General features: G+C 42.1%; 4 protein-coding genes and 1 long non-coding RNA gene across 7 annotated transcripts; 3 read left to right on the forward strand and 2 right to left on the reverse strand.

The window, feature by feature from the left end:
- The first annotated feature begins 915 nt into the window (after positions 1-915).
- On the forward strand, positions 916-1956 carry LOC104433863 (protein GAST1). Its single transcript, XM_010046735.3, has 4 exons — positions 916-1077; positions 1205-1270; positions 1377-1410; positions 1590-1956. The coding sequence occupies exons 1-4, from the start codon at positions 1009-1011 to the stop codon at positions 1769-1771; spliced, it is 351 nt and encodes a 116-aa protein (XP_010045037.1). The 5' UTR covers positions 916-1008; the 3' UTR covers positions 1772-1956.
- A 1683-nt stretch (positions 1957-3639) lies between these two features.
- LOC104433864 (scarecrow-like protein 3) lies at positions 3640-5996 on the reverse strand. 2 transcript variants are annotated; one of them, XM_010046737.3, is made up of 2 exons: positions 5755-5996; positions 3640-5366 (listed from the first exon to the last, which is right to left on the reverse strand). In XM_010046737.3, the coding sequence occupies exon 2, from the start codon at positions 5277-5279 to the stop codon at positions 3864-3866; it is 1416 nt and encodes a 471-aa protein (XP_010045039.2). In that variant the 5' UTR covers positions 5280-5366; positions 5755-5996; the 3' UTR covers positions 3640-3863. The 2 variants fall into 2 exon arrangements, with proteins under 2 accessions (XP_010045039.2, XP_010045038.2); XM_010046736.3 differs by having other exon boundaries at positions 3640-5376.
- Positions 5997-11117: 5121 nt separating this feature from the next.
- Positions 11118-15998, forward strand: LOC104433866 (uncharacterized protein At2g34460, chloroplastic). 2 transcript variants are annotated; one of them, XM_039304544.1, is made up of 10 exons: positions 11118-11483; positions 12427-12539; positions 12667-12720; positions 12856-12940; positions 13209-13314; positions 13881-13967; positions 14063-14160; positions 14817-14926; positions 15446-15507; positions 15702-15998. In XM_039304544.1, coding segments are annotated over exons 1-10 (1056 nt in total). In that variant the 5' UTR covers positions 11118-11143; the 3' UTR covers positions 15703-15998. The 2 variants fall into 2 exon arrangements, with proteins under 2 accessions (XP_039160478.1, XP_010045042.2); XM_010046740.3 differs by having other exon boundaries at positions 15446-15888.
- On the reverse strand, positions 12998-13212 carry LOC120289514. Its single transcript, XR_005547537.1, has 2 exons — positions 13085-13212; positions 12998-13040 (listed from the first exon to the last, which is right to left on the reverse strand). It is a non-coding gene; the product is annotated as an uncharacterized LOC120289514 (long non-coding RNA).
- Positions 15999-16919: 921 nt separating the features above from the next.
- Positions 16920-18725, forward strand: LOC104433867 (pentatricopeptide repeat-containing protein At2g13600). Its single transcript, XM_010046743.3, has one exon. The coding sequence runs from the start codon at positions 16920-16922 to the stop codon at positions 18723-18725; it is 1806 nt and encodes a 601-aa protein (XP_010045045.2).
- Positions 18726-19243: the final 518 nt, after the last annotated feature.

Raw genomic sequence — 19243 nt, forward strand, 5'->3', positions numbered from 1 at the left:
GGTGGGGCCTCCGAAGAGGACAGGCATGTGACTGGAAAGTGGAACATGTGGGGATGGGGCCATGTATTATCCCCATTGTCGGTAGATGCACATGGAGGATGAGCTCGAGGACGGTTTAATGAATGGCCTTTTTCCCTCGACGGTTTTCGCCAATGTCTATGATGTACGAATGTTGCTTTTCGTGGTACCTATCGAGTATGTATAACGTGAGGTTTTTAGACCGGATGTCGCGTGAAGATGTCAAGTTAAGGCCCGGGGGGGTGGGGGTGTTGCAAATGAGAACTTAATTCGGTTCTTTTAGGCAGGACTAGTCTAATTATCACGGCCTTTTCCGTACAAAAAAGTGCAGGGGTGTCATGAATTTGAAAGCTCGAGAGGGAGAGCGCGCTTCGGCGAAATACACGGCAATGCGTTTTGCAAGATGGCCACTGAGATTGGAGTGAATAGCTTGATGACGTTACCGCCAGTTTAAGCTTGACATCTCTGAGGGGTAGAGTGCGCTCAAGGTTTTCAGCAAATTTTTTATCAAGCGGATTGTCATAGTCAGTGATTTAAATAACAGAAAACCAGTTAAATATGTTTTCAAACTGATGAATGCGAGGAACGTTACAACATTACAAATACAAGCATCTCAAACTGATGTTTTCTTGCTGCTCTTCTTCTTTTTTTCTATACACTCCTGTGATCATCTTTCTTGGAATAAACTAAGCCTCAAGGAGCTTCCTAAGGCAGAGATGTGATCAAGGAACAATTCAGTTGACTCATGCACCAGCGAATAAATTAATGTCATGTGCCAAGAGGGAAAAATTTTTGTTAGCAGCTGCGGACGGATGACTGTCAGCAATGTTGTTGGGAGCAACAGTAAAAGCTCAACAAATGGAGGCAACAATATCAACAGTACCGTCCAAACATGCCTATAAATACACTCGTTCCCTTTCTCTAATGTATCATCATCCTTCTCTGTTTTCTGCTTCTACTTTCTCTCTGTACAATCTCTAACCTGAAACGATGGCCAAAGCACAAAGCATCCTCCTCCTGTGCGTTGCACTGCTGCTTGTTCTAGCACAAGAAAATGAGGTGATTGAAACTGCACAAATTTCCAATTTTTTGTTCACTTTGGATTTGTGAACCAACATTGAACACTCCCATGAACTAAAGTAAATAAGAAAATTTCCCAAGTCTTAGCGATTGCACCCTTATGCAGGTCTTTGGCTCCACGGAGTCGGTTCCAGAGTTTGACGTACAAGCAAGGAAAGGCAGCCATCAGACGGTGAGTGACTCTGTCTTATCATGTAATCACCATCGTGTTTCTGCTAGGTTCATGAAAGATCAAAAAGGATCTGACCAATTTCGAATGGCTTGGTATATATTTGCAGTATGGTACCACTCAAGGCAGTCTTAAGCCACAAGGTTGGTCAATTTTGTTACTTTTCTTTCACATTTTCCAGTTCCATTTCTCATTGTTCTGCTCCTGTAGCAGGGCTTTCTCGTGAAAGTCTTGCGCAGGTCCTGGTTCTGTAAATGTGGTAATCTTTTGTTGCTGGCCATGACCGGGACTTAAGCGTGTGTTTTTTGTAATTTTTGTGTAGATTGCGGTCCAAGATGCACGTCTAGATGCTCGGCAACGTCATACAAGAAGCCGTGCTTGTTCTTCTGCCAAAAATGCTGTGCCAAATGCTTGTGTGTTCCTGCTGGAACCTATGGGAATAAGCAAACTTGCCCTTGCTATAACAACTGGAAGACCAAGAGAGGAGGCCCGAAATGTCCCTGAACATTACATGTTCCTTCGATTATATTCCTAACCAATCATTTTGGTAATTCCTAGTAACCGGCCACGGCCACAATTAGGAGGAAGAAGAAGAAGAAAGGCAGAGCTACATTGCCTTTGTGCTCTTTAATTCATTCCAAGTTGTATGTGCCCAAGTTTCTCAGAAGTACTACTGGTCTATTTCTGCAGTTGACGTCTCCTACTCTTGAGTCCTCAATACTTACTAAAATGAATCACGCCTGAGTGTGATATGTTTGTTGTTTGTTTTTTGCGCTGTCGATATCAAACCAGCTTTCACAATACCCTTTCACGATTGCATAGAGAAATGACATTTGCTTAATCGAGAAATAGGACTTACAATGCACAAAGATCATGCTAAACTAAACTTTACATGATAGTAGTTGCGATTCTCGAAATAGGGTTTGCAATATGGTGAGCTCGTTGGATAATCAAATACTTAAAAAGTATTATGATACATTAATAAAATGAAAAGGGGGGCACAAGATTTCTGGGCTTTGGGTCTTCGATCATTCAATTCACTACAGCAATGATAGATTTAGTTCTGAGTTCCTGTAATTTAACCAAAGATACGCATTCTGGATTTGTGCACCACCAACAAAAGCACTAACAATTTCTACCAAAAAAAAAAAACAAAAGCACTAACAATCATCTGGATCACTTGTTTCCATCCTGGCTTTTAATAAAAGGAGAAAGAAAAATTGATTTGTCCTGGTTCCTGAATCTTTCACTTATGTTCGAATCATTCTGCAGTCTCATGCATTGCCTTTCAAGTGACTGCTGTGAGTTCAAATCCTTCTCTATTCGTTGCGTGACATGTAGTATAAGCTTATCGTTAAGATGAAATGGGCTGAGGGACATATAGTGATGTGCCAACGTCCATCAAAAAGTCTACGGGATGATTACCAACGCGGCGTAAGATTCATAAGATCCATGCAAAGCCCATTGCTTTGGAGATCAAAAGCATCTTCGGAATTTTGTCTCTGTTTTCTGGACAGAAAGAAAGATCATTGGGTTCACTGTGAATGAAAGTCCTGCTAATCACAAGTATCACTAATCTCAAATCTCATAGCTCATACAGAGACCTGGTTGTCACAGACTCGACTAATACCTCAATGTCAAATTTCATACTTCACAGTGTGAGAAAGACCAAAAAGACCAAGTCCTGATCTCGGTGTAAGCATCGCACAAACCTTGCGTAATGACTTCAAAAGTTTGTGCGCATATTCGAAACCCTTTAGGCCATTCTGTACATGTAGGCTCAGGTCACTTAACATGGACGGTTATTCTTTCATAGAATAAAAGCAAAGACGATGCAAAGAATGAACTAATGGCGTGCTTCGAGAATTCTGAATAGCTTATCGGAAACAGATAAACTTGCTAAGACCAGAATAACAATGCTAATTCTATTAAGTAGTCATGACAAGGATTGGTTTCAACCCAATGCTTCTTTCTTCATCATCATCATTCAGGCTCATTACCCTCTGGTGTAAGCCATCGATAATTGCAACTCGATAGATAAAACAATCACCACAATCAGATCGATCTAGATTCTGGATGAAATTCACAAACTTGACAATGACCTTTCCATTTCAGATGAGTATAAAGACCAACTGTTTATTTGCCTAAGAGTGCACCATTCCATCATCCAGATTGAAATAACTAGTTCCTTCTTCAGGAGATACAGATTCTATGAATGATTAGACACACTTGTGAGCCAATGAAGTAATGCCAATTTACTATGGCAATTACAAAAGATCATACCCCCCAAGAAATGGAAATAAAAGCAATTTCAAGCCATACACCCTATCAAAACCAAAATGAACACTACTTTTCTAATGGTAGAAAACAAAGAAACAGAATATTTGGTTTATAATTATTTGACTTTTCAGGTACATACTCTTTACACAGAGCAAAATTGATCGATCGGATTCTGGCTGTATGAAAAGAGAACAAAAGTTTGACAGATGAAGAGTCAGAAGAGGGAGTCTGCAAATCATTGTCAGAAGCAGGCAGCATATATGGAAAAAATCCTTTAATGGGAGTTTTCTGTTTACAGTGTGGCTAAGTTAATATCTTACTTTCTACACATCCAAGCCGACACGGAGAAAAGAGGCCGATCTTGCCAGCACATCACTACACATCCGTTTTCTTCTTTGATCTTATAAGCGTCACAATTGTATCCCTGCATCAACCCCTTCGCCTGCAACCTCCCGCAATAGCTCAATGGCACATTCCCGAATCCAGCCAAGTCAAGCCTCTGGATCCACTTGTCCAGCTTCTCGTGTCGTTCCTTCCTTTCAGCTCCCTCGCACGATACAATATTCTTGATTTCTTCCCCAAACAGCATTTTCTCCACCTTCAATCTCTCTAAGGATGTCCTTGACACCGTAGACTCCAAACAATCGAACATTGCTGCGTAAGAGTGCAAAGCTTCCACAAGCCGCTCCAATAGAGTCGACCCATTATGGTTCGAGTCTTGCTCTGTCACTACCATAACCTTTGGGGATAATCCCCACAAAGCATTGAGAAAATTATCCATTTTGACCGAAGCATTTACAGAAAGCAGGGACGATGTAGCTGAGTCGGTACTTGGGCTACTCCCATTTGCCAAGTCTTTCTCAAGCGGTTCACCCAGCGTGTTTTGGCTCATCAGTAAGACTCTGTGTGAGCTAGTTCCATTCATATTCTTGAATGGAAGAGGTGATCTTCTCTGGTGATTTTCATCGTCAAAGGCTAACAGGGAATGCAACTGAAGAACTGAGCTGATTGCCAGAGCCTCACCAGTCTTCACGCGCAATTTTTCAATCTCAAGATTCTCCAATTTGCTCACGATTGGATTAAACTGAAATGGAATATCCAATCTTTCTGCTTCTTCAGTCAAACTGCGGGCCATAAGATCTAAGACCTCTTTGTGCTGATGAATCCCTGTGATCCTGAGATGGGGCGGTCCTTCAGACCGTGTATTCAAAGATCGAAGAAGTGCAATCCACTGTGTGGGCTCGGCTGCATTGAGATCAATAATATGAACCATCTTCTCCGACTCCATAGCTTCCAGTATAGATTGATTGGTGAGCACAAATGCTGACTTCAAGAAAGGAAACAGCTCGAAGTACAGCTTCCTGACAAGAAGCTCGTCAGGCAGCAACGATATTTTCGTAGAATTAAGGGCCTTATGAAGGCCAGGCCACGACTTGAGTATCCGGTCAGCAAGCGCCTCTGTAAAGTACGCCGCAATCCGTTGCATAGTATCCCCATCAGGAGACGCAAGCTGAGAGATTTGCTCGAGGGCTATATTTGCATTCTCGAGGTTACCGTTGGCGACGTGATTCGCGCAAGCGAGCAACAAATGTATTAGGTACAAGCCCCGTTCCTCGGATTTTAGTTCCTTCAGCAACGAGTGCGGTGACCCAAAACCCGGCGAAAGCGACATCAGGGAACAGAACTGGAGAGAAGAGGATGTCACGGAGGAAGACCCGTCGTCTTGAAACATCGGCGTTACCGGTCAAAGACTCGAAAAGCCTCCGGTAATCGATGCGGGCGATGATTTTCCTGAAGAAGGCGACTCGGGGACAGTCCACTGAAAAATTCTAAGCAGTAAACTACTTCAGAGCAGGGCAAACCAGAAGATGACAGAGAGAGAGAGAGAGAGAGGGAAGAAGAAAGAAGGGAATTCAAGAAAATCAGCAGAGACGAGAAGAGCAAACTCTATCCAGACCCATCAAGCCAATGTACCGCAACGGGCAACGAGAATGGCGAAGAACAGGTCAACCAACCGGAGAAGCTATGCTCTAGATTAGAGCGATTCCCACCACCCAACAAGAGGGAGAAAGAAATTGGACCGACAGAATCCAGCGAACCCGAACAAGAAGCGGAACAGGGCGAGCGAAGAACAACTACAAATCTGGGCCAATCAAGCAAGACAGCGGGTACCCAAGAACGAAAGTAAAACAAACGGAAATCCTCACCAGGAGTTTGTAGTCCGTGAAGAGGAGCCGACTGAATTTGAAACCGCACGCGAGTATCGAAGCCCGAGCTCTGTTTGCCCAGGAAAAGTACGGCTCGAACCGAAGGACCTCACGCGGAGAGACAGGGGGGAGAGATCTGTGGGGGGTTCGATGGAGGAAAGCTCAGGCGAGATGCGGTGGTACTCGTGTTCGAATGGAGGGTTCTCTCTCTATCTCTCTCTTTTTTTTGGTTGGTTGCTTTTATGCTGGTTTAACGCGACACACAGCTTCGGGGTCACGTTGCTGTCGGACGAGTGCGGGTTGGGCCTGTTCCGCTTGTCGCTACTGGTTTCGGCTTTTGTCCTCCTCCCGCTCCCCTGTGGAATATGGAATTTTCCCCGAGCGCTGGGCCTGTTCCGTTTGTCGCTACCGGTCTTGGCTTTTGTCCCTCCTCCTCCGACTCCTCTCCTGTGGAATATGGAATTTTCCCTCAGAAGCTCTCTTTCTCTCTCTCTCTCTCAGACGGTGCAAGGATATCTTATTATTACTGAAATTTATGAATTTTCATTGCATTCTCGTGACACTAAAGGACTCGCGAAGCTTGTCCAATGAAACACTCCAAAGACCGCCCTCTCGAAAAATGGTTCTAAACTATTAATCTCCCAATGCCAAAAGGCAATTAGGTAATTTTTCATGACGATGTCATAATTAACATGTGTGTTTGGTGTGTGCCCGGCCGATGTCCTATTCCAACTTTCCCATCTTTAACCTGAACTGAACTTTACGGCTCGATTTAAGACCAACTGACCCATCTAGCCGTCATAATCATACTTTAACTGCCTAATGTCAACTGCTGTGACGAATCGCTCTTTTTCTTCGTGCTGTCCGTGGGCGGGTATGGAAACTCAATTGCACTCAGCAAGATTTTCAGCGACGTTAGTTTCGAAACATGGGTTTGGTTTGTCTCTCTCTCTCTCTCTACCTACCTTTCTTCATTACCTGTCTCTGCACAAGGCTGGCCCGGTGGGGAAGAAGACTTTTGACAATATTCCCATAGGCCGGATGGATCCAAACATGTCCGCACAAGGACAAAACGAGCGCAGTCATCTCCTTGTTTCCTAGCGAGGGGGAGCGTGGGGGAACTGGCGAGAAAGCTCTGGACGGAAGAGGAGCGGGCCCACCGCCGTCTGTCCCTTTCTCGAAGAAGGGGGTCATCGAGTCGTGCGACCTTACAATTGGTGCTATCTTCGCGCATTAAGACAAAGGGACAAGCAGGTTGCGCTACGGTCCAAAACCGGCGAGTACATTTATTATTAACCGGCCTTTTGCAGTGACTTAGGTGGCGACTCCCGAGAAATGCCCCCCCCGCCAGCGGGATTCAGACACTTTCGGGGGGGAGAATCATGTCATGAATTTCTTCTACGTTGGGTGGCTAGAGTTTTGGTGCCGGGGAGGTGGGTTTAGGTGGGAAGACCAATCGGAGACTGCCGCGTGTCCGTGTCCGTCTGTCTCTGTGCGCCCATTGTGGCCTCCAACTAATGGTCGTGCGCTTTGAACATCGACTCGCAAGCATGAGTCCTTTTCTGTCGCCCGAGCGTTTTTCAAGACACCGCGTATTCAAAATATGGAAAAAAGGACGAATGCGATGAGTTCGCGTCCTTCGAGTCCTGAATTGTGACTGAAAATCTTAAATTGGCAACCCCAAAGATCAAATTGAAAACCAGATTGCACTGCTGCCGGTGATGTACATGCGAAAATTCAAGATTACAGAACCTGGGACTTAGAATTCACATGAGAAAGCAGATTCTCTGAGAGGATGTGCAACAGAGTTGATCGATATTACTATTTAGAACATTGGCAGTACTTGTGCTCATGGAACACGAGAGGTTCCTCATTCCTGTCCAAGTTGTGCAAGGGCGACAGCGACCTTAGTAGTTAGTGCCAACGAAAGCATTGTTCATCAACAGTGCAACGCCCAATATGGTCAAGAAAGGCACAAGAAGCAAGCATCTTATACAGGCATCTCAGGCTAAAAGTACATGTCAAGTTGGAACAGAAGCCGAGGTATGCCCCAAGCATTTCTTGTCTTACGGTCAAAGTAAGCCGAAAATGAGAATCAATTAGTTCACAGGCACATCCGTGACAGAAAAAGGCAAAGCTAGGTATATATTAAAGCCGAAAATGAGAATCAATGAAGCCTAGTTGGTATTCGCATTCACAAGAAAGCAAAGGTTTCATCACTCCACTAAATTCCCACACATCTTCTCAAGAAACAAAGGGATGAGTACCCTAGCTAGCTATGTAGCACAGCCATTGGTGTTGCTTCTCATGGAAACTCTTCCGACAGGCAAATAGCTAACATGGTGTCCAGGCAGGACAAAATCCCATCTCAAACCATAGGCAAGAAGGGTTTAAACTAATCAAGTGCATCCCGGTAGGGTCAAGCAGGGACCAAAAAAAAAAAAAACTGCAGAAAGGGATCTAGAGATTGTAATAGAGCCATCGTGATATTGTACTACATTGATTTCTGGACAAAGTAACTTATTATGCTCACCGTGGCGATGCACTCTGCCTATTCCTCCAGTAGCAAAGACAGAAATCTCAACTTCCATTAAAGATGCTAAGTGATTGAGGACAAAAAACACGGTTGCCGAAATAGTAGTTGTACATTTTCCCCTGAGGCTACTTAGCACAACTTAAATATGTGAAAACTAGATATAGATAACAATGGCTGAAAGAAATATGCATTGCCAATCAAAAAATTCACTTGTTAACTGTATTACTATACATACAAGTATGATTGCCGAAATCAAGTGTGGTTTTGTAGTAGAGATCTCACATGAAGAATTACTTGATAAAATGGGAGAAAAACACCAGGAGATTATTCATCACTCTAATAGAATGCCAACAGAAATATGAGCAAACACTCAAAAGTAGCTTCACATGAGCAAAAGGGACCTTGGAAGCAATATTTGACTAATGATATACATGACTTTTACCTATAGACAGATGGAACCATTTCTAGAAGAAAAGGCAAGTCATGTAGCTGTTAACCAGAAATGACTGGAACTTTCACATGTAATTTTTTTTCAGCAACTAGACGCTGTGAAAATCGGATGGTGTGGTGTGTTACCACATTGGCGATGTTGAGCTGTCTTCTTAGGTCCTGTTCCAAGCTTAGCAAACTTCTTCAGTTCTTCCCTGCTAAGACCTGCTCAAACAAGCATCTATCAGGGCTTAGTCTAGCTTTTGCATCATCATAGAATTACAAGGAGCCCCCACCTGTGATTGGCTTCAATTTACTAAAAGTTGAAAACAGCACGATGTTTCTGCAGCAACATTTAGAAAAACATGGTGAAAAAGGGAAAAAAGTGCTTGGGCTAGTTCCTGTTGGGAAAATATGATTTCGAATTGGATAGAATAATGAAGTCGGACTTTAAGGCGTGATGTCACTTTTTTAAGGATTTATTTACTCCACAACGTTGCTAATAGTCACCAGCAGAAATTCGAAATAATAATAAAAAATAAAATAACAAAAGGTTAGTGCTAATTAAATCGCGGACGTGCAAGTGCTAATTGTGCCTTAATAATCGCGCACCCGCACAAGAATATGATGGGGTTTAGCCCACACCAAATTATTCTTTTAGGTACACTAAAAAAGGTCCACATTTATTAATTGACCAAATTCCTCTCACTTTTCATATGTGGGACAAGGAAACATGCATTTAGTTTGTTTTTACAAACAAACTTCCAACAATTCCATCTCTGGAAAGCTGAGATAGGAGTTGTAATGGATATCATGCTCCAGCCTACAATTGCTTGTTACTTACAAGAGAAGGAGCAGACAGATCCTTTTTCCAAGGACATTAATAGAAAATATCTTAATGTTGTGAAATTCAGACAAATGAAGTGCTATAGTCTCACCCTAGCTCTGCTTCATACTTCAATAGAGCCAAAGAGACACGTACTCCAAAAGTCAGATAAACATTAACCCTTTTTGCTCTCTGAAGTAAAAATTTAGGTGCTTTACTTTCCCCCCAAAACAAGGTTCACTAGTCATGAAAATATTGGTTCAAAGCCCATACTCGGCGGTGTGGCTAAAGAATAGAAGAAATAATGGGGTGCATTGATGTCTCTATTCCATTTTCTATGGGAGATGCACACAGCATCAGTCCCACGTAACTAAAGCAAACAGAAGCAGATATTAAGACCTCTCTTGCACCAGTTCAAATTGTAAAAAGAGGTTACCCTTATGGTTCAAGCGACGCTAGAATGATGCTGCATTTCATCGTCTGGTCTTTCTAGGAGGTTAAATTATGCAGATAAAACTTTCTCTGGCCAAGGGAAGTAGACATTTGAGGTTGGATAGTACGGTTTGCACATCAGTAGCAAGCATTTCAGATTGCAGCATTCTCGAGCTACTGGTGTGGCCTGGCTACTTTAGACAACTCTCCTGAACTCCAGAAACGGACCGGGAATTTCACATTTAAGTTCATTGTCAATGAAATCATTACTGCTTAAGTTACAACTAGCAAAAATAAGAAGAAAGTCCCTCAGATGAGCCCTTCATCACCGAGAGAAACCCAGGAATAGCACGTATAAGTTTGCCTAGTAACACATAAAGACACGTCCCCGATTCCTACAGCAGGAACACCTCGGTTCTCCCCGACGATCGCTTGCATTCGCGTGGCCACTTCAAACTTCAAAGTTCTTTGGATAAGGCATCTCTGGACACATGAAGCACGCCGCAGATCAATCAAACGAAAAGCAGCCGGACAATTCAGCTGAATGACAAAATGCATCAGTGAGATGCACCCGGTGGACTTGATCGCAGCCACGGGTCTACCAGCCGATAGACCAAAATGTTAGAGACCATCATTCATCGAACAACTCGAAAGACATAAAAAAAAAAAAAAAAAAAATGTCCCGGACAACTAATTTTTATTCATGTTGTGGATTACAAAACTCATGTTGTGAATTTTTTTACTAGTTCGAAACATTAGATATATTCAAAGACCTTTCAAAATCGGATATATTTTCTCAATAATTTGGATGGTCGAATTTTCTAAAAATACCAAACTTTTGGATAAATCTGTTTGAGGGAAAGAATTTCCCATGAATTAATTTTTAGGAAAAACTTCATGAGAAGGGAAAATACTTTCTAGAAAATTATTTTTCAGAAAAATATTTTTACTTTTAGGTTAGGGAATTTTTTTAGGGAATTAAGCCTAATTTAAATATTTTTTTTTTTTTCGTATTTTTTTAAATTAGGTCAGAATAGTTTACAAGTGCATGCAAATAAATACGCTCTTACTCGAACATGCATTTTCTCTACCAGAATAAATACAAGAAGAATGAGGGAATAAAGAAAAAAAATCAAGCGGCTGGTTATGTAACCGCCACGAATGCCATGCTTGCTCTCTCTCATGCGATTGGTCCGAGCTCTGAAGTTCCCAATTCCCATGGCGACCCAGCTCATCTTCACTCCACTCTCCAGCTCCCCGTCGCGCTCGACAGATTCTCCATAGCGCCTCGGAGATCTGCCGTCTCCGTCCGTCCTTCGCTGAGTATCTCTCGCCGGAGTAGCTCCTCCGAGACTTCTACTTCGAGCCCGAGCAGAAGAGCCGCCGCGGCGCCCGTCGTCAATGCCGTGAAGGAGGAGGTGATCGAGTCTCCCGCCGCCGATTCCGAAGCCCCGTCCTCGGCATCTTCTAAGCTGGTCCTCGTCGCCGGAGGCTCCGGTGGCGTCGGTACGTCGTTTCTCGTTCGTTTTTTTCGCTTCCTCTTTCGGGTGATCTCTGTCCTCGCTTGAAGTTTTGTAGGTGGAAAAGCTTGTCTAGGTTTGATATTTGAACTGGACGAGCTCTAGATTCTGAAATGACGATGCTCCGACAGGGCGATTTTGTTTGTGGATCTTTCTTTGGCTGCTTTTATTTACTGGCTGCTGAATTGGCGGTTATTGTGAGTCTGGTGTTGCTGCTCAGTTTGCGTTGTTTGCATATATTTGATTGAAGCCTGCTCATTATTGGAATTAAGCTTGTTTTGCCTGAATCGGGCGACAAACTAAGACTGTTTCTTTCTCCCTAGTCACTGAGACCAACTTCGACATTGAAATTTGCTAGGTTCATGGGTAGGACATCTAATTTTTTCCGATGAGGCAATGGCTCTTCTAATTGCTGTGGATCCTTGCATATGCTTTTACTAGTGGGCAATGGGATTTGGGAACTTGATCATTTCTTGCTGTCTGACTCATCTAATCCCCATCGTGGCGAACAACAAATAATTTCACAGCACCAACATCCATCTGTTAAGCTCACTGAACCATTAGGTTGGCAGTGCCGTACTTCTTTTTATCCTTATTTTACAATATCAACTTGACTGCGGGTAGAAACTTGCCAGAGATTCCAAAATCTGCATGAGCTGAGTTAGGGGTGGTGGTAGCTTTTTTTGGTATCACCAAAGAGTGTTGAGATGTTATGTTTCAGTCGCCTACACAGCTACACCTACCGTGGAGTGTGGATGCTGTTTTTCTTTTTCAAAGTATCGTGGGGCTTTGATTTCTCTCACATGTGGATTTGATGAAAGTAGTCCCATTGAAATAGGAGAACATTTCCAGTCTTTTAGTATCACAGTAGAAAACAATGCGCTCCTACCTAAGAAACCTTCATAGTTTATTTCATCTCTCTTTTTCAGGACAGTTAGTTGTGGCATCATTGCTTGAAAGGAATATTAAAACACGCCTCTTGCTACGAGATCTTGATAAGGCTAACTCTCTGTTTGGCCAACAAGATGAAGAGAGACTACAGGTGCTGCCTATATCCGTTTGGTTCTTGCAGTTTCCATTGTTCTTTTTCTCACTTGTGTCGACATTCACCTTATCCATGCTTAATTAGCACGTGAGCTTTATAACTATAAGCTTTTGTCTCTTGGTAGGTATGGCAAGGAGACACAAGGAACCCAGAGGATCTGGATCCATCCATGTTTGAGGTAATTATTTTGGAATGTAGAACTTCAGTTTCAAATATGAAACATTCTTAAGAGATCTCATACATACATGCTTATTGTAATTTCCATTATTGTGTCTTCATTAACACTGATGTTTATCTTTTTAAAATTTCACAGGGAGTCACCCATGTCATTTGCTGCACAGGAACTACAGCCTTTCCTTCAAAGCGATGGGAGGGGGATAATTCTCCAGAAAGAGTAGGTTAGAATAAGAAATTTCTGTTGTATATCTAAGAGAAAAAAATGACAGCATTACCGATTTTTTTTTTTTTTTTTTTTTCGCGCTACTCTCCATAGAGTACCTACTGTCTGGTTGCTGTAATGCTGTGCCTTTCCTTTAGAATACCTACTGTCTGGTTGCTGTAATGCTGTGCCTTTCCTTTAGAATGCTTGAATTGCATATACTAGTATGCACATGTTCAAGCACAATTATTCACCATGACTGTCTCTGACCGTATGTTTCATTGAAGATTGGGAGGGTGTAAGAAATCTTATCTCTGCTCTGCCTTCATCCATCAAGAGAGTAGTTCTTGTTTCTTCAGTGGGAATCACTAAGTCCAACGAACTGCCTTGGAGGTGAGTCAGTGATTGAACCTGCTCGTTCATTATTATGTTTGGTTGTATCATTTACTCAGTGCCAAAAATACATGTTAATTTTTTTTTTTTTTTTTGCACTCATTGATTTCAGTGTTGCCTTTCGGTGAAAAGTGAGTTTTGGTATTCTAACTCAGAGAACATTTGAGAAGTTTTCTTATGTCAGTCTCTGCAGTTGATTTTCTTTCTTTAAAGTGATAAAAATAAAAAAACAAAAAGCCAAAATGAGAGGAGAAGAAGGTCATGATCATCGCAGTGTATGTAGTTCTAACCACTTGGAGTAGCCTATTAGGTACTTTAGGAGTCAGTTGATTTTTTTTCTGGATGTTTTCAGTCATTATGGCTACTGAGTTATTTCCATTGTCTTGGGCTTTAAACCCCCAATCTCATCCCATCCTCCTCACCGCTTTGACCAATGTGCCACCTGCGCAGCCCAGGGTCAGGTGTCGGCATTTTTTTAGTTTTTTAGATTCTTATCATGCTGGATTTGTCCATGAGTTAGTTCTTGAGTATTTTGTGTACAATAACTTTTTTTTCCCTTTTGACAGCATCATGAACCTTTTTGGAGTCCTGAAGTATAAGAAGATGGGGGAAGACTTTCTTCGTCAATCTGGTCTTCCATTTACTATACTGAGGTTTCTATCAATCTCTTTACACTTTTTTTTTTTTTTTTTTTTTTTCTGTTTATGATAATGAGTATGTGGATCCTGACACTCGCTTAAATTGCTAGACCTGGTAGATTGACTGATGGCCCTTACACGTCATATGACTTAAATACTTTGCTCAAAGCTACAGCTGGCCAACGGCGTGCAGTTGTTGTTGGTCAAGGTATGATGTGAAAGTTCCTCACTTGACGCCTATAATGTCAAACATGGAAAATCACGAGTGGTTCAGTGATGCTATACTAAACACTTTTTACTCAATTAAACAGGAAATAAAAGGACATTAAAAAAGAAACGTCAGTCTTTTACATCTCATTGTGTATGTGAGTAACGTAAGTTGTATTTGCTCTTAAAGTAATCTCTTGAAGCGACCTTGATCCATTTGTGATCAAATATGAGGGTGTCAAATGGTTTCGGAACCATTTGCTACGCTTGTAGTTTGTCTTGATATTTAGAAACGCTGCTATATGGACTTATGAGGCATCTGAGTACAGATACTACTGGAAGACGTGGTCCAAGAAACTCTCCATCTCACGTTATTGCATCATATTTCCTTGGTCTGTGTTTGGTACAAATGTACTTGTATCAACTTACTCGCATCTATTTTGGCAAAAAAGAAGACTTGCTCAGGTCTATCTCATTATCTGGGATTGGTAACTCTTTGATTAGTACCTCCCCTATGCGTTAAATTATTTGAATTGCTTGGGAGGTTGAAATGATGAAGGCTCTTCTGTCAAAGAGCAGTTGGTGCAGCATTGGCTTTACTGCCTCTCCTCTAAGAAGAAAGATTTTTCACTTGCTCTAACACTTGCAACTTCTCAGGGGATAAACTCGTTGGAGAGGTTAGTAGGCTTGTCGTTGCCGAGGCTTGCATACAGTTACTGGACATAGAATTTGCCAAGGGTGAAACATACGAAATCAACTCAGTTGAGGTAACTGTGCATCCTGTCATAACATTAAGTATCAAGATTCATGATATTAACAACTTTTGATGTAAGGATAAATAACGCCAAACCTGTTGGTAATTAGTAACTTTTCAACATGATTTAATTGATTTTCTCACGTGGAAACTTAACTACAACATATCAATAATTTTCATTCCTTGGTTGAATGCATCAGTACTTAGGATAAGCCAAAGTGAGGAGAGTTAGTAATTTTCCGCATTGCAAAAGGAAGTTTCATAGTTTGAGTTTGTTTATCCCATGTACTTAGCGACATTGCAAGAGAAGAAAGTTGCTTTCACTAACTTATAAGTTCTCCATTTTGTTGGTAATATTCAAAAGAAAAATTTAAGTCTCAATTGTCCTAGAGAAAGTAGCTTTCTTGTAATGTTATTGCAGACTCACTTCCGAATCTGCACACGCACTCTTATTGCTATCTACTATGAGCTATGCTCCTGTACAGGGTGATAGTGATAAAATCTTATCTATCTTGTTTAATGGAAATTGCAGGGAGAAGGTCCAGGAAGTGATCCTCAGAAATGGAGACAACTGTTCAAGTCTGCCAAAGTATAGTGAGTCAAATGTGACAATCAATTTTACCGTATTCAGTTGTATCCTAATGTGTACAAGAATCCCAAATCACAACACGAATGCTGCCCTCACCGGTCATGAACTGTACATATTACATAGTCATAGAATGTGAAAAGCCAATGTGTGATCTTCGTTCTTGTCTCACTTCCTAAAGAATGCACTGATTATTGTATAGGATTACCAGCACCGATAGTAAAGAAGAAAGCAAAGAGTTCCATGATTAGGATGAGAGGGAAATGCCTCGTTTGTGGTTAGAATCCTCTTCCAACTCCTTATCTGCACAAGGCAGCATCTGGGTGTATATCATCAGTTGCTTGGAGTCTCAAACTGACTGAGTTACGATTTATAGTCATCTTTTAGTGGCTTACGGTGCAATTGTGCTTCTCAAGGTAACGGTAGCGTGGTCATAATTTGCGTAGTGCTTGTTCTGCTGGATATAAGCTTTGCAATTGTCAGGCCTTTATTTTGCACAGTTCAACAACTCATTCATCTTTCTTAAAAGCTATTGGCCTGTGGGTGCATTTCTTCGCTTAAGCTAATATGAAGGAAAAACAGTGGAATCGTTAGGACTGGCTTTGTGTCACCATTACCCCCAACAATATGTGCTGAAATTTGCCGGCAGGAAAGAAACACTGAAACTTGAGATTTCAACATAAGCGGGGTAAATTATGCGGTGGTTATTTCCATATGCAAATGTGTTGGATGTGACATGAAAACATCATCGGAGATATGAACTTGAGAACAAAACATTGAATTTTCTATGTTGAGTAAACAAAATTGTCTTTCATTCAACTAACACTAATTTTCTTTTTTTTCTTTTTTTTTTTTTTGGTGAAAGGTAATAAATATATTAAGAAAAGATCAACTGAACAAAAAGATCATGGCATTAAAACCGACATTCAAAACAACATATCATAATGAGTGGAAGGATGCCAGAATATAAAAGCTACAGTTGCGGCAACCCACTAACAACTAGAAAGGAAAAGCACGATAGGAACAACCGGTGAACGTATACAAAACACCCTCCAGTAGGGAGAGAACCATCTCAGGATGAAAGGAAAGAAATTAACGCTCCCCAGAAAAGATGACCGGGTGAATGCCCCTGCTCTGCTGTAGTCTTTTATTCTTGATGTTATTCTCAATATAGAGAATGCTGTTCCTGTTGTTCCAAATAAAAGTAACACTAATTTTCCGTACTGATAGAGAAGCAAAATTCGGTTGAATCGATTTTTTGTTAAGTGATACTCAATTTCGGAAAACGTTTTGCTAAATGATGAAAGTTTCTAATCCCACGTCTAGTAGCCGTTGAAACTCGACCCCCAACAAATTACAAATTCTCGCACTCTCGGGAAAGAAGGGGAAAGAAAGGCTTTTCTTTTTGGCTTCCCTTCACATGTACAAAGCGCAAGCTCTCCATGCTTGCCTCATCAAGCAAGGCCTTCACAGCCATGCCTATCGATGCAACCTCCTCCTCCAATCCTACGTCAAGTCCAATTCCTTGTCCGATGCCCAGAAGCTACTTTCCACCATGCCCGTCGCCAACGCCGTCTCCTACAACACCGTCTTGTCCGGCTACTTCAGCTCTGGTTCAGTCGCCGAGGCTCTGAACCTCTTCGAATCTACCCATGGGAAAGACTGCCAGTCGTGGAATATCGTCATTTCTGGGCTTGCGAAATACAATTGGCATGAGCGGGCATTGACCCATTTCTTGAAGATGCGAGACTCTGTTGTTAGGCCGGATGCTGTTACGTATTCGATTGTGGTTCCTTGTTGTGAACTGGGGTTGGGAAAACAAGTTCATGGAGAGATTGTAAAGATGGGCGTAGGTTCAGATGCCTTTCTGGGGACTAACTTGATGAAAATGTATGGGGGAGCCGGGGCTGTGCATAGTGCGAGGAAGGTGTTCGGCGAAATGCCTGAGAGGGACTTAGTAGCGTGGAATGCTATGATCTTTTGTTTCTCTAAGCACGGAGGTGGTGACACTTGCGTAGAATTATTTCGCAAGCTTTGCAGAGAAGGAATCCAGCCTGATGAATATACCTATGCCATTATTTTAAATGATTTTGTGTCGCATGCCCAGCTGTTCGAAGCGATGATGGTGCAGTCAGCAGTTACTCGCCGTGGGTACCACTCTGATTGCTTTATAAACAATGCCTTGATCGACTTGTACTTTAAGTGCGGATTTGTTGCTTCTGCTTTCAAGTTGTTTGAGGAGATGGCCAACCCGGATCTTGCTTCTTGGACAACAATGATAGTTGGGTTTTCACAGAGTGGGCACATGGAACTTGCAGAGTCATTGTTCCATGAAATGCGTATCCAAGATATCAAGCCTAATTCTTTCACCTTCGGTGGTCTGCTTAGTGGTTGTGCTACCTCCAATGCATTGCAGTGGGGAAAGCAACTGCATGCACTTGTTTTGAAGTGTGGACTAGAAAACGAGGTGATTGTTGGAAGTTCACTTTTAGATGTGTATTCCAAGTGCAGCGAGATGGACAATGCTTTAAAAGCATTTAGGGGCCTCTCTGAAAAAGATATTGTTTCGTGGAATGGAATTATATGTGGGTATGCTGCAAATGGCCAAGCTGAAGAGGCTCTGAAGCTTTACAATGAGATGTTGAGAGAAGGATCACCGGGTGTTTCCCCGAATGTTGTCACTTTTGTGGGAGTTCTCAGTGCTTGTTGTCATGCTGGCTTAGTGGAGGAAGGTTGCCATCATTTCATTGATATGGTTACTAAGCATTGCATCAGGCCCACTGTGGAGCATTATACGTGCATAGTTGATTTGCTTGGGAGAGCAGGACACTTGGAGGAAGCTGAGGCTCTTCTTCTAAGCTTGCCTTCTGAGCCTGATGTGGTAATATGGGGAGCGTTGCTTGGAGCCTGTAAATTACATGGGAATTTAAGAATGGCAAGACATGTTTCTAAACATCTTCATGCTAACGAACCATTTAGCTCGTCCAACTATGTGCTTCTTGCCAATTCTTATACAGACAGTGGCAGGTGGGGTGAAGCAGTAGAAGTTAGAGAATTGATGCAAGCGAGAGGAGTCCAAAAGAACGTGGGATGTTCTTGGATTGACGTCAGGGGTTGCATGCGTTTGTTCCTTTCTGGTGATAAGTCACATCCTTTAATTGATACTGTGCGCGAAGTCCTCAAGAGATTACATTTGCATATTGATGAAGTGCTCACAATAAGTTAGAAATATTCTTTTCATTCTTTTTTCCCCACTAATGTACAGTAAACCTGTGGGGGAATCCCTTTTCTGTTTATCCTGGTGCAGCAAATTTTATCCCTCACCTAATTTTGAAGGAATGGTGCTGTGCAACTGTTCATTGTATCCTGTAATTTAAAGTTTCCTGGAAGTTGCAGAAACCATGCAGTGTGATAAGTCTGTCATCTTGTTACTATCCTGTAATTTTAAGCAAAAGCATTGCGAAGTGAGGTGATGATACTTCATATTTGGTTATGCCAAGGATCAGTATTAGTACAGCAAGCTGCAGAACATGCTTTTTCTGTGAGAGTGCCGAGTGCTTTTATCCATGTTCCTGTAAGTGATGCACCTCCATAAGGTTGGATTACTTGGATGCCGCGACCCTCCAATTCGCCAAGCCCTTCCACAGATGGGATTTCAACTTCTCCTACTAACGTCAGTCGTGTGAACATTACGAATCGAAGGGTCTACCAGCTATTATTGCTATACTATGCCTTCTGTCATCC

This window comes from Eucalyptus grandis, chromosome 2 (assembly GCF_016545825.1).
Source record: "Eucalyptus grandis isolate ANBG69807.140 chromosome 2, ASM1654582v1, whole genome shotgun sequence".
Taxonomy (NCBI): Eukaryota; Viridiplantae; Streptophyta; class Magnoliopsida; order Myrtales; family Myrtaceae; genus Eucalyptus; species Eucalyptus grandis.

Coding starts and splice junctions, on each gene's coding strand:
- LOC104433864 (XM_010046737.3), bottom strand. CDS start 5,279: ATGTTTCAAGACGACGGGTCTTCCTCCGTGACATCCTCTTCTCTCCAG.
- LOC104433867 (XM_010046743.3), top strand. CDS start 16,920: ATGTACAAAGCGCAAGCTCTCCATGCTTGCCTCATCAAGCAAGGCCTT.
- LOC104433863 (XM_010046735.3), top strand. CDS start 1,009: ATGGCCAAAGCACAAAGCATCCTCCTCCTGTGCGTTGCACTGCTGCTT. Junction 1,078..1,204: donor TTCTAGCACAAGAAAATGAG/GTGATTGAAACT, acceptor ACCCTTATGCAG/GTCTTTGGCTCCACGGAGTC. Junction 1,411..1,589: donor AGGCAGTCTTAAGCCACAAG/GTTGGTCAATTT, acceptor ATTTTTGTGTAG/ATTGCGGTCCAAGATGCACG.
- LOC104433866 (XM_039304544.1), top strand. CDS start 11,144: ATGCTTGCTCTCTCTCATGCGATTGGTCCGAGCTCTGAAGTTCCCAAT. Junction 12,540..12,666: donor AAGATGAAGAGAGACTACAG/GTGCTGCCTATA, acceptor GTCTCTTGGTAG/GTATGGCAAGGAGACACAAG. Junction 13,315..13,880: donor TCCAACGAACTGCCTTGGAG/GTGAGTCAGTGA, acceptor CCCTTTTGACAG/CATCATGAACCTTTTTGGAG.